The following is a 14,707-nucleotide window of genomic DNA, read 5'->3' as shown; positions in this document are numbered from 1 at the left end:
GCCATTTAGTAATAATGTCAATATATGAAGCTAGTCCATTTTAGGCATCTTAAGATGCCAGTTCAGAAAACTGAATTAGGAAGTGACTGCTTTCTTTCTCAGTCAGTGCATCGGAGTGATGCAGATTTTCCTTACCAGTAAAATGTGGCTATAGAGCATCTGAATGATTTAATTGTTCTTGCGGGTATTGAATGTGTGAACTTATAGGTGCTATTTCACGGGAAACCAACCACCGCATTTGATGTCCTTTTGTTACACAGTTGGGAAAGGAAGCCCTCCGTGTAATTCGTGTGACATGACTTTATCAATGTCATGAGCTTTGGAAGGAACCCCTATAGAGATAGCTGGCATGGCCTCCTCATAGAGAGTGTGTCAGACAGTAACCATCCCTTTATTTCCAAAGACTTAAATGAAAATGTGAGCTTCTGGTCAAATCCTGCAATCCTTAACACTTGTGAAGCCTACATTCATGCAAGTCATCTAATTCAGTGAATGTAATGGGAGAATCCATTTCAAGGCTATGATCTAAGTCACTCCATGCTCCTGTCACCAGATATTTCTGAGACCTTGTGAATGATACTGACTTATATATGATACCTAAAGTCATATGACTCTCAGCTGGTATTTGGGGAAGAAGAATATGTTTTGAACTTCCAGAGTAGCCTTCCTCCTCCTCTTCTTTCTTTACCACTACTTGCTTCAGTGCTCCAGCCTACTGCCAGGATGCCATTTGCTGTTTCCAGCTGTTGAGAGGAGTTGGCATTCCTTGTATTTGCTGCTAATGTTAGTGATAAAATAAGGACCAAAAGGGAAATGGCAGTTTTTAACAACTGATTCCCAGTTACCTACTGCCCTTTTATCTCATCTGTGGATTAACTGATCAGTGGATGTAGAAACCCTGGAACCAGCTCTGCTGAGAGGCAGATAAGGTCAGGCATGCCTCTTAGCTCATGAACAGCACCTCACTGACCCAGAAAGAGTTGAGCCGGTTTTATGCAGCGTGCATCCTTATCCACATGGCCAGGAGGCTCAAGCCACCTCTGTGAAGGCTTCTAGTGTTACTGAACTATGCTTCTGTAAACAGGGGCACCGAGCAGTGCTTTCAGACACAGGCAGCCAAGGTCTGCTTAGTTCTGGCCACTCCCACACCTGCCCAGCGCTGCACCCCAGCTGACTCTGGCAGTAGGCTGCAGATGTGGGTACGCATTGGAGCAATACCCAGAGCAGACCTTGGGCAGCCTTTCCACCAACATGAAATATGGAAAATACTTACTTTTAAAAAAACTATTGCATAAAGAGCTGTTTTAATTTAAAAACCATTTTCTATTATTCCCACAGAAACTGAGGCTTACAAGGAAAATTTGTAGTTGAGAATATTTGTGTGTGTGTTTTTATTGTGCAAAAAGATTACAGTAGTAGACTCACTTGAAATCATGGTATAACCTTTCGTGTTGGAAATGCATGATATATGACAGTTTAAAACATAACTTCCTTAACCCATTGCTGATCTTTATCTGGATGGGTTAAAGCCATTAAAATATACGCATTCTTTCTATACTTTATTAGAGCAAAACCATCTTTCATGTTATTTACGAAAAAAGACTTCACTTTGTAAATTGTTAATTCAGGAGGTTTTAGCTCTTAGTACAAAGAAAACCCTTTTGTTGTAATAAATGAAAGTACATCCAAAGCATTCCTCTGTGAGGATGCATTTCCTAATTTGTGAAAAATAATTTTCCTCCATGCCTGTAAAGAAGGCTGAGTGGATAGTAGAGGTAAGTTTTTGTGGAAAGGAAGAAAGAATGGAAACTACATTGTTGAAGTTATTTTTTAAGCAGTGCTGTCTATTGTAGTCCTTTCCATTTTTATGGAGAAAAAAGACTGCATTTTGTGCATTTTGAACCACCTCTCTGTTTCATTGTTGTTCTCGGTTCTAAAAAAGAAAAACAAAAAGCCAAGAAAAACCCCCACCTTCCAGTAAAATTGTATTAGCAGATTTTAAACAATTTTATTTCCTCACAAACTGAAGCTAAATTGCATCCTGACAGGCCTGATTTATCAGGCAAATGCCCCATGTTGTTTGTCAGCTTCTTTGTTGGGGGGGAGGGGGAGGGGAAACGCAAGCAACAAAAGACCGTAACCTATTGATATTACTTCTGCGATACACTGGGGAAAATAGATTGATTTAGAACTATCCACAGAAAACTAGTCGATCTGATGAGTTTACAACAGACCATTTTTATTTATTTATTTGTAACAAGAGTAAACATCATCAATATTCCACCGCGTGTCATTGGAAGCCTTGCAGACCGTGAGTTTGTGTCAGCGTGCTGGGGCTATCTGTAAGATGAAAGAAGGCAAGCTTAAAAAATGGAGGGACCTTGTTTTTCTCACAAAATTGAGAGTCTTGGACCTCTGGTACATTATCGTGAGTTGTAAGATTTGCAGGATAAATAGATGAGCATTTTTATTTTAGTTCATCTTTATTTCTTTAGGAGATCAACTTTTTTTTAATTATATTTCTGTTATATATCTCAAAAAGCTAGTAAAGCACAGGAAATTTTCTAACTGAATTTTACTGAAGAACACCAGTCTGCAATTAACTTTCCCAGCATGTCGCCTCTGCACAGTGTTTTGCATGGCGGAGGGGTAAAGAGTAGCAACTACTCACAGGACCAGCACAAATCTAAATGTGGCACTGAAGTGCCATTTTCTGAATTGGTAATACTCGGTTTTACAACACTCTTGGATAAAAATAATTGCAATTTTAAAATTAAACTGATCTTTTTTTTCACCCATGGAATGGTAAATGTGAGGGTGTTAGTGAAGTCTTCTGCCTTGATGTGAGCCTGCTTGGTGGACACACCATAACTGCTCTGATGAAGATGGTAAATGTCCCATTCTCTAGTTTATTTATCAGGATAGTTTCACTTGATCTTAAATGATTTTTTCAGTAGTATTTCAGTATTCACTGTTTTGAATACCAATACCTTATTAAAGTGTTTTCAAAGTTACTTGTATTCTCTCCTGCATTCAGCTACAGCTTAAGAATTAAAGGTTGATAAACAGAATGCTGTAAACCCTGACTGTGTGCATGTAAGCAGGATGTGAATCTCCCAAAACAATACCTGCAAGGGAATCCCCCAGTAAAAGTGGAGAATGAAGGAGTGTAGTGTCAGCAATGCCCAGTGCAGGGGTCACAACATCTCCCCTATTCTTCCCCTCTAGGGGCTCCTGCAGCTAACTGCCCTAGCAACTGACCAAACCTTTTTTATTTTCCAGGAGCAGCTGTTGCTTGATTTTAAGTTGCAGTGACTGCAGCCACGTGTTTAGTTTCAGCATTTCTTGCTCTAAAAGGATGATGTCTGTGCACTGTTTTAAGGCCTAAGGGTAATGGCCTTTTCTAAAAAATATTCAAACTGTTTGGCTTTTTTTCACTTTTAAGTGTAGGCTTCTCAGCAAGGAGGGTTTTCATATTATACCTGTATTAAGTAAAAGTGCTTAGTCTTTTTATAATACAGTAATATACGCGAGGTGCCTGTTCAGCAGCAATCACCTGTGATCCTTTCAGTCTTTGCGTGCTGCTGCGACAGATTTGATATCCAAGATATGGTTACTGGAATATTTAAGTAATCCATTAAAATGTATTTGTCATAGAACCATAAAATAGTTTGAGTTGGAAGAAATCTTAAGGACGCTCTAGTTCCAACCCCCCTGCCATGGGCAGGGACACCTTCCACTTAGACCAGGTTGCTCAGAGGTCCCATCTGACCTGGTCTTTCAAGTTGTCTCAAAGCCATCTTGAAGTTAGCAGATCCTCAGAGTCTCAAAGACCCCTTGAGTCCTGCTGAGGTTGGAGGTCTTTCTCACTCATCCCAGGTGGTGACTGAGCAAGCACATTCCGCCCTAAGCTTTTTTAAGTGTTCACATCCAGTAGCAAGAAATGTCCCCTTACACTGCCTCATGGCCTGATCTTCGAGACAAGTCACTGAAGCTCTTGAAGAGTGAAATAGTTATGTCTAAGAGTCATATTTCTGTTAGATCATGGATATTTTAACCTCCCTCTACAGCCCTTTAGAGGATTTGAAGTGATCTGCTGCATTTTCCATCTGCCTTTCTTTAAGTATGTTGTGAAAGTAATGGCTAAAAAAGACAGCACATATAAGTAAAAGTTTAAACATTTCCTTTATGCTTTAACTTCATAGTTGGCATTCAGTGAATTGTAACAGCATCTCACATGCACATGTGCCATTTTTCGAGGCATTAATGTTGCTAGATGAAGTATTGTCAGCCAAGAAGCACTTTTTTTGTTTTCTGATAACATTCAGAAAGGAAAAATAGACGAGGAATTGGTGTGGGGTATATCCTGATGAATTATTCTAGTCTTCCTCTGACTATACCCCCTGTACTCCCTTTCTTATCCCTGTTAGATGTTAACCCTTCATTCCCTGCTCTCCCACCCCTAAAATGAGTCATCCAGGTAATTTTAAAGCTTTTTCTCTCAACAGATAATAGTGTGGAGCCACACATATTATTCTCTACTTGTCATATGTATTGGATTATCATCTAAATTACATTATAAAACAGGACGAAGCAAGCAGTTGTGTTTGCCCTACCTACTGCTTAGCTCAGCTGAGCTGATAAGTTAATGTGGTGAACATATCTGCAAGGTGGAGGTATTGTTGTTTAAAAAAGTCTGGGGCTGGAGTTTATTTCCTAGGTAGGAGTTGAGTGCTGGGACGGGGAAAAAATCTGAAAACTAGAGAGTATTTTATTTTGCATTTGCATTTGGTTGTGAAATTGAGTAATTCTAATGAATTTCCATCATCAGCTTATTGCAATTAATACAATATAGCTTATGTTGAAATCTATAAACTTTTTGCTCGATCATGTTTCTTTTAATATGTATAGTTCTGAGCAATCACAAATCCATAATGAAAGAGAATTTAGGAGTGTTTCTTTAATCTTGCTACGTGCTCTCTTCTTTCTTTGTTAGGTATTAATGTTACAGGTTTTTTGAGAGTATTGAAATACAGTGCTGGACAGGTTCCTCAATGTGTTCCTTTATTAAAATGTTCATCTTTTTTATATAAAAAAATCATTCTGATTCACCGTCCTGTCAGTGCTGTAGTGAAGAAAGGATTCCCCGTTAGGATAATTGCCATCTCATTATTTTTTTGAGCCTGAAGCTACCTAGTAAATCATGGAAGCCTACTGTGAGAAAGACAGTCCTATTTTAACAAATCCTTCTTGCTTTTGCTTCTTTGTAAGAGTTGCTTCTATTAAAATTGCACTTTTAAGAGCTCCTTGTGCTTTATTCACCTCATGATGTAATTTACATATAAACTTTTGTGTTGTATTTAAGCTAACATACATTTTTTCTGTGGTGCTTCTGAAGTGAAGAAATACTTGCTATGGTTGTACTAGTCCAGAGTTTCTAAGAACACAGTCAAATGAAAATTCACTTCAAGTTTTCTTCGCAGGAGTCAGTTTGTATATTGTTCTATATATTTATGTATATAGAGATGTGAATGTATAAGCTCCTCTGTGCATATCATACGGTATCGGGTTTCATTATGTTGTAACATAAGTACACGCAGCAGAGAGGAGCAAAGAGCTGAAGTGTTTGGGACAGAAGGGTTAATACCATACCTTAATGCGGGTGGATGATGCCATTTGTGAGCTCTGAGGTGTCTGACCACTTCCATTTTGGTGTAAATCCCTTGAAAGGGAAAGCATTTCAGAGCGAGGTGTGATCTGTTCCCCTGGTAGGAATGATTGACAAGGAATGAATAAACAGTTAAAAGAACTGAATAAATACCACCCTCTTGTTTAAGTCCAGGCACACCCTGGCTGGCACATTTATATTCTAATGCGACACTTCAGCCAGGTGCTTTAGTTGTTTGGTAGCAAAAAACATTCCCAAAAAGCCAAATCATAGTTCAATCTCAACTTCTTCTGATAAGAGTTTTCTTTTATAGTAGCATTTTAGTGGTGATTTGAATAAATACAGGGAATTACAGTATTTTGCAAATAGGATGTGTTGATATACATATGCAAGGTGATGGAGGCCTCTTGAGCGGAAGCAGGGGCTTTGACAGCAGGTTCTTGGTCAATTGGTGAGGCAAAATGGTTCACTGAATTGGATAACACAGTGCATACACAGTGACTGATTAAATTGATTTGTCCATGGCTACTGCCTACCCTGCTACAGAGGCCCTTTAACCTATTTTCAAACTTTTTATTTTTTAAACCATTCTAAATACATGTGATATTAAGGGGAAAAAGAAAGTGAAAATGCATTCACAGCTATAAAATTCTATATTCTGAATTAAGGTAAAATACACAATTTCCAGAATGTCTGCACACTCCCATGTTATACCATATTATACTATACTTATCCCAGGGACAAGTATACTGCTAGAAACCAATGATAAAGATAATAATAAACATTCTGTAATATCACCTAAATTGCAATCAATACTACATTTGTGAATTCTTAGATGTATTTATTGAAATGGGAGAAGGTAAAACACTTAGGGTTTTTTTGTTGATGGTCTTCTTTTGTTTCTCTAACTGCAAGTTTTACTTGCTTCCTTATTATTTTATCCAGAAGGTGTTTAGAATGCTTGTAGTGAAAACATAGCGGAATGCCAGTTAAGAAGACCGAATGTGGGGTACCTAACTGAAAATATCTGCAATGATTTGGGGAAAAGTAGTCAGATAGATATTGTTTAATAACTTGCAAATTACTTTTTTAACTATAGAAGAGAAAAGCTTGGTGTTTTGGTCTTAGATCAGTATGCTTGTATTTTACAACATATTTAGCATGTCATTTCCCTTCCTATGCTAGGGAAATCAATACTAAGTGATAACGGGGCTTGTACATGCTATTTTCTTTGTGATTCAAGGGGAGCTTTATATTGTGTGTCTCTTCCTGGGTTAGTCTGTAGTATACGCAGACAGACAAATTCCATTGAAAAATCACATCAAACTTCAGTGCAACGGTGACATGGAAGCAGTTCACCTAAAATAATGTTATCGCCGTTGTAGAAGTGCAGAGTTCTTTGTACTGGATTTGGTTTCTTGTTTCGTGTTTCTTATTCATTTTTAGGGAAGATAGAGCAATGTAATTACAATAATTTCTGAAAGGATAATGAAGTTCTATTCATCATTTAACCTGTTTAAATTATAGATCAGTCTTGTAGGACATGACAGCATACATACAGCATGCCATGAGTAACTTGTGCTGTATTTTCATTTTCTGTGGAAATAAAGATACAGTTAGTATCTTGCTACTAGTAATGAAGAGATAAGAAGAGGTGGGTGCCAGGGATTGTTTCTTGGAGTGGATTTGCAAATGTCAACAGCCATTTTGCAGTCTTTTTTAAAATCATGCAGGTTTTATCAATAGCATTTCTTTGCAAGGTAAAGTTCAGTAGGTAAGACTGGCTGTACATACAGCTTTGCATGGTCTAAACTTCTTGATTTTGGATAAACTAGTAGTGACCACTTCATACTAGGTGAAGTAGTGAAACAGTGCATTGTAACTTCCTGGGAATCTGAAAATTTGAAATATTTTTATGTGGGCTGGAGCCAGAACATGCTGCATTATTTTGCATATATAGTTAGTTATAATTACAGTCTTTTTTTTTAATCCTTAAATTGACTCCACAGCCTAAATCTATGTGCAGTCGGATTTTTTTTAATTAGTTGATTAAGGGAAAGCAAAAAAAAATTATTTATTTGTTTAGTTCTTTCCAGTAGCATGTTAGATTATTATAAATCAAATGTCTATGCATTCAGTGCAAGCTTTATAAAACAAAGAAACAGAAACCATACAAAAATAGCCAAAATAGAAAGCTCAGTGGTGCACATAAGGTCACCATGCCAAAGGCGTGTAATTATTTCTTTGTATCTTGTGTTAGAATAATGTAATCCAATAACTGGCGTTCCTGGTGCGTGTTACAAAGGATTCAATAAGGAATAGCTGGAGATTTCTTCAGGACTCCCCTCCTTTACAAGGTTAATAGAAGAATCTTTTGTGGGTTTCAGCCATGTTTGAGAAGTGCGGCTGAAGGAGGCTCTGCACCCCTCGGCTCCTGGGCAGCGCATCCCCTGGAAAATTGGCACCCCGGGTCACAACCGTGTGGCTTGGGAGTTTTGAGAGAAAACAAACAAACGCTGTTTTATGACTCTTGCCAGGGCTTTGCTGATTTTGTTTTGAATTGAAACCGTAAATGCCATTACAGACCCCCTGCCCCCGACTGTAAAGTTCTGGGCCAGAGCCTCGCCTGGCCGTGCCTTGGCTGAGCCAGAGGAGGCGAGGTGCCGGGCCCTCGGACAGAGCCAGAGCCAGGCTCGTGGCAGGGCACCGCGGCCCTCCTGTAGTTTGGGATTCCCTGGCCGAAAGCACCGTGTCCGTCGGGAGCCCGAGCATCTCCGCGCGGCGCGTTTCGCTGTGGCGCGGCCCGGGAGCGGGGTTGGCGCTGGTGCCGCCGCTCCGCGCCCCGCGGTGCTCGCTCCGGCAGCGCTGGAACACCGAACTCGCCGCCCCTCGGTGCTGCAAGTACCGCGGCGAGCAGAGACAGTGGGGCGGCGATGGCTGGAGATCTGGTGCCCTCTAGTGGGGCCGGAGCCTACTCCCGTAGAAAACCTTCCCGCTTGACGCTGCATTGCATAACTCTCTCTCTCTCTCTTTCATTTTAGATGCTACAACTGTGGTGGCCTCGACCACCACGCTAAAGAATGTAGTCTACCTCCGCAGCCAAAGAAGTGCCATTACTGTCAGAGCATCATGCACATGGTGGCTAACTGCCCCCATAAAACTGTCTCACAGCAGCCCACTAGTTCTCAGGGAAGACACGAAGCTGAACCGCAGCCTTCCACTTCTGCCTTCCTGAGAGAAGGGGGAGGAATGCACGGCTACTCGTCTCCATCATACTCTCAGGAAGGCAGGTTGGAGGTCTTGGAGCGCTCAGGCAGGTCACCACAGGAAGCTTCGTCAAGTAAGTTGTCTGCATCGCCTGAAGAACCAAACAGAAAGGGGCCTTCTGTTCAGAAAAGGAAAAAAACTTAATACATTTGTCATAATGTTCCATTTTCTTTACCCTCTTGGGATGTCTACCTCATGCAAGTACAGGGGAAATAATTACATTATCGGTAGCTGACCTGGAATTTTAACTACTGTTGAGTAACTGTGAATATTTTTTTTTCTTTAATAGACAAATCACTCCAAGCAAAATACATTTGAGCAGGGTGCATTATGTTTTACTGTCTGTATGTGTGTATGAGTGTGCATGTGCGTGTATGTATGTGTACATACCTATAAATATATATTTTTCCATCAGACCATTCTCCAACTCCCACAGGACATTACTGTGAAGCAATAGGCACAGTATCCACAAACGTTCCTGAACTCATTCCTAGAACCTGTTTCCAAACATGTTCAAAAAAACAAACAAGAAAACCCCAAAAAATCTCACTCAGAAATAAACCAAACCTGATAAACCACACCCAGAACCGAGACTGAGACTGTTACTTCTCTTGTTAATGAAAGGATACTATCATATTTTAAAGCTGCCATATGGTACTAAAGATACTAAGACATCCCCCATGCCATCAATTTATTTTCTTTTTATCTCCACAAAGCATCAAAACCCCTCCCCATGCCGGTGCAGGGCAGTGTCATGACTCAACATGGCTCTCATTGCCACCACCGGTTGTTGGTGAGGGGTTTAAAGCTCCAGAAGAGACAATGAATGTGTAGTTTCTGTGCTGGTTTCTCAAAACGTTTTGTTAAATGAATGTGGTTGTAACTGTAATTTAGATGTCTGTTGTGTAAGGGAGAATGTATAAGTTGTTACCAAACAGACCCTTTTGAGTGGTATCAGGATACCCTCCTGTTTAGCCCTTTGTATTCTGTGAACATTTAGGGGACCTTGGTGGCAGTAGTAGCAGCAGCAGCAGCAATTTCTCTCGATCCCAAGTAGTACCCCTCAGCTTGAAGGGTCTTCTCCCTTGTTTTATGCTGAAATGCCATGGAGAGAACTCCCTAGGGATTTTTGTTGTTGTCGTCTGTTTGAGTTTTAAACAAAACAAAATACAAAGTTAATGAGATCCTGGGCTAAATAGTTTCTTAAGAAGAAAGGTTGATGGGTACTTAGATCAGGATGTTTGGGATTGCTCGGTCAGCCTTCCTTGCTGACGATACAGCATGTGTGCAGACCAGCCTGAGTGAAGGGACCTGCACATTTTTCAGAAGCCCTGGGCATCGTCTGCTTCTTGGGAACTGGAGGCTGTTGTTGACCAACCTTTGTCGACAGTGCACTAGGACCACACACTTCTGTGTTAAAGAGGAGAAAGATTGGTGGCCTTAGAGTGAGACTCCCTGGGCTGCAGGCCTTGCTCGGGGTTAATAGAATTGGAGCCTATCAAAACTTCAAGTCGCTTTCCATTTGTAACTTCTGAATTACCAAGTCATACGTAAGATAACGTACTCTGACAAATCCCATTGTGGATGTAAGTTAATTAGAGAAACCTGTATAATCCTTAACATTGGCAATAAACACAGGCTGTTAAAGCTTGAAAGTGTCGGGTAGGTTTAAGCTCGGATAATCAAACTAAAGAAACAGCCTGCATGAAAGGCTGCAGTGAGCCAAAGTCCCACCCGTGGTAACTCTTTTGCAGCTGATAGTTACAACAGGTATGCAGCTGGCTCATTACTTGGCCTTCCCCTTCCCACTTGTCCTGCCAGATGAGACTTTTACTGGTGCTGCTGCTGCTTCAGTAAAGAGGTAGTAATCAAACGCCTCAGTGAAGGGCACAATTTCAAGAGAATTATTTTGTGTGAATTCCTTGCCAGTGTTTGTGAGAATCTTGAGGTTTATACTGAAGTTCTCAGTATGCTAATGCAAAGCTTACCTTTGACGATATTGAATGTGATATATCTATAGAGAACTTCCTTGCCTTACGTAAGGATAGTAAACTTATTTAAATTATGTAGACAAATCAAAGTGGCATTGCTTAACCTTCTAGTTGGTGTAAAAACCAGGTTAAACAGCAAAGATGCAAAACTTAGGTCACTTTGAAATTCTAAACCAAAGTTCCTTATAGAAATAGGCAGTTGTGGATTTGAAAACTGGTCATTCCCTGTTTATATGTAAGAAGTTCAGAGCTGTGATAAGGAAATATTTTCAACATGCAGATTGTTATTGGTGCTGTTTAAAATCACTGTGCACACCAAAGTCAGACTGAACTGCTAAGAGCACATACCAAACCCTATCTTATTATTAAAAGCTTGAGGTTTTATTTTTATATATTAAAATGTTATCACTGTTACATAACATACTCAGGACAAAGAACTTTGCTCAGGGAATATACCATGTAATATTGTTTTTTCTTTACAGAATAGTCTACAGACCTGCTTACTCAGAACAAACCAAATAGTCTTATACTTTTTTATCTCTATATAAGTATTATGTACTGATATTAGTAACTACCTCTGAGTTGACATAGACCTACGTTTCTGATAATCAGATCTCAACATTTTGTGTTATAAGTTCCTGTGAAATGATAAAGTGGTATTCTGTACTGGTTGTTTATGTGAGCATCTGTGTCTTTACATTCACAGGGTCTGAGTTTTCAGATATGCTGGGCAACCACAGCTCCCACTGACTTTCAGTCAGAGTTACTGGTGCTTAGCTTTTCTAGGAGGGGAGGGATGTAGGACGGAGGGGTGGAGGGGGAAGAATAAAAACACTGAAACATCAAACCTACTTATTTACATAGGTGACAATAAAATTATTTTTCTGTTTACAGCAAAAGGCTACCTCATGTTTACTGCATAAACACACCTTTGTGCTGCTCTAGCCTTAAAGGTGGCTGTTGATCTATGGTACATACTTTTTATCTGTACTAAATATGTAACTGTTAGTTCACCACTGCAGACATTATGGCAAATACTTGTTTAAGATGAAGCATCCATTTAAAATTATGAGACGTTTCCAAACATTTCTTTGACAGTTTTTATTTTTCTATCTAGAGGATTATGGGCACTGATCACAAAAATAAATATAGCTCCAGAAGAGACAAAAATGTACATGTGTTAAGTTAAACATATATAGCAGCATAAGCTGCAGCAGGGAACTACTTAGCACTGGGCTGCAGTAGGAAAAAATCTAGTTATACTCCTTCAATAGGCTGATCCAAATAAGCAAAACACCTTTTAAAGGAGGAGGAACAGACTAAGTTTAGGGTTCTTCCTTCATGTCTAAGGACAAAATTAATATTCTGCAGCGTTTGCTCAGGCTAGATTTCCCCCTATTCACCAGCTTGTCCTTGCCAGAATGCTTCACAATAAAACTCGTTAGAGTAGAAATAGTTCAAATATCTGCTTAGAGAGATGTATTTTTCTCCTAACAATAGTGGAGATAAGGTTAAACCCGGAGCAAGAATCTCTCTCCCTCCCATTTCCCCACCCCAGAGTGCTCAATTTAATTGTAAGAGACACTGTGAGGTATTTTTTACTCTTCCCCAAGGAAAGGTCATGATATTTAATTACATGCTACAAAAGTTAGGCCATGAGGAAGACTTATATTTGGAGAAAGAGCCAAATAACTTTTTGCTGCAATTAATGGTAAATCTGGCATTGTAAGACCATTTGCAATATTTTGCTTTTAGCCAGCTTTCAGGGAGTGCCAAACACCACATTTGGATCCTACAGCTTCCCTTTGCAGGCCACCTTTTTCAGCCATTTTATTCTATACCAGTGTTATCCTGGAGTTCCTTATTGGTCATACTTAGTTTTGTTAATAGAGCCCCATAAAAAAAAAAGTGCTTATAGATCTTGTAACATTCTTTGTAAGAAGAATTATAAAAGAACATGGGAAATCTCATTGAGTCTTAAATTTAATTTAATTAATTTATCTGTAAGAAATGTTTATCATAAAAAATATATATGTATTCCCCGGTGTTAGATATAAAAGTAATTGGGAAGATATGTACATGTGCAGATGCACTGATTTTAATTTTCTAGAAGTCTTAATGAGATTTGAGTATTGCTTTAGGAACAAGAAGAGCCTTGTTAAATGCATCGGTCTTATTTTGCTTAGTATATCAACAGCCTCTTCTTTGAGATCCGGTGGTTGTGTTACCCCTGTTACAACTGTAGAGGTTGATCTATGAACACATGCTTCTTTTTTTCTGTATAAACTGGAGCTGTATATTAGCAGCTGTGGCAGTGTTTTTCTGAGAATGTTGAAGAGTAGCAAGGTATTTGCTACCATTGTCATTGAACGAAACGCATGAGCAACCATCTTTACAAAGGATAATGGTTTTGACTACCTCTTGAATTACTAAGTTAAGCAACAACTGTCTGACAAACATCACCAGACTGGCTTAAACTAGTATGTGTTGCTTGTGGTAATAATAAAAATAACCATACTAGAGACCAAAGTGAACACTGATTTCTGTATGTCTTTAATACTGTGTCTTATCTAGTGTTTTTAAATTATCTTCTGTAGTATAGATTACCTCATTGTCCATTTTGACTTGTATGTTGTTTACAAGGTGAAATAAAAGAAAAATCACTTGAATTTTGTGTTTTAAGAAAAAGACCGCGAGTTGAAGTTTTGAAGATCATTTCACCTGTTTACTGTCTTGAGGGACTAAAGCACTGATTGCCTTTCTACATATCATGTATTTTATATTCTCATTTCATGCCTAATGTCTTTTTTTTCCTGTCAGTCATGGATATCGTGAGGTTTAAAAGATTTACTTGATTAAAAATAAAACATATAACGTTGGCATTTACAATGAGCCTTTGAGATTTGCTTTATTTGCATGGGGTAAAAACGCACTGCACAGCCACTGGGCAATTTTCATTTGCACCTATGCTCACTTAGTTTTGGGATATTGCCTTCAGAAAATATAATTTTAGTTATATAAGCTATTGTTGGGAGGAGGGAGGAATAAATGATTAATGCATACGTGGATCATACTAACAGTGCTGCAGCAATTGCACCCCAGACTCCATTCAGCTATTGAAATTAAACTGCAAAATTATAGCTTTTGGTACTATGAGAATACACTGGTCATTAAAGTTATAAGGCATTTGGCTTATTCTCTGGGATGAAAAGCTTTTGGTGTTTTAAGCCTCATCCCATTTTAATTACTTCTTCCATAATCTGTAAGCTTGTACATACCTATTTCATACTAATTTAAAATGAATTGGTGTTTCTTTTTTAGATAGGAAAGTGCTGTCATTTTTCATTATCTGGAAATTCCTTCTCTAAATTACATAAAGTCTAGTAGTGAGTTGAATAGCAATAGCTCATCATTCTGTATTAAAATATTTAAGAGCTTGTGTATGCCAGCTCCAGTGCTTCTGTTTCTACACATGTAGGCGATTAATAGCAAAATTTAAGTCTCTGCTAAATACAGGGCAGAAAATATTTTTTTCTATTTGTGCAAACACCTGCATGAAAGGGTTACCATCTGCTACTCTTCTAGTCATTAAACACTTCCATTTACTTCCCCTCACCTCACCCCTCTAATTCTTGGCCCCAAAAAAGAGTGAGCTGTGAAGATGTGTCCAACCACATCCAGTTGTGTCTGCACCCACCCCCCCCCCCCAACCTGTAGCCAAATGGTTTCGTCACTTTCCTGGAATGTGGGAAGAAGTAATTCAATCCCCTTGGTTAAGATC

The 14,707-nt window shown here is 39.1% G+C and overlaps 1 protein-coding gene across 2 annotated transcripts in view; it reads left to right on the top strand.

Annotated features, from left to right (window-relative positions):
• LIN28B (lin-28 homolog B) overlaps nucleotides 1-13,815 on the top strand; it is a 98,404-nt gene extending 84,589 nt beyond the window's left edge. For both annotated transcript variants that reach the window (XM_064649879.1, XM_064649880.1), the window contains exon 5: nucleotides 8,710-13,815. In XM_064649879.1, coding sequence (XP_064505949.1) covers nucleotides 8,710-9,079 — 370 coding nt within the window. In that variant the 3' untranslated portion in view covers nucleotides 9,080-13,815. The remainder of the gene's footprint in view (nucleotides 1-8,709) is intronic.
• The last annotated feature ends 892 nt before the right edge of the window (nucleotides 13,816-14,707 follow it).

Source organism: Pseudopipra pipra, chromosome 3 (genome assembly GCF_036250125.1).
Source record: "Pseudopipra pipra isolate bDixPip1 chromosome 3, bDixPip1.hap1, whole genome shotgun sequence".
Lineage (NCBI taxonomy): Eukaryota > Metazoa > Chordata > Aves > Passeriformes > Pipridae > Pseudopipra > Pseudopipra pipra.
This window is presented reverse-complemented; position numbering and strand designations above follow the sequence as displayed.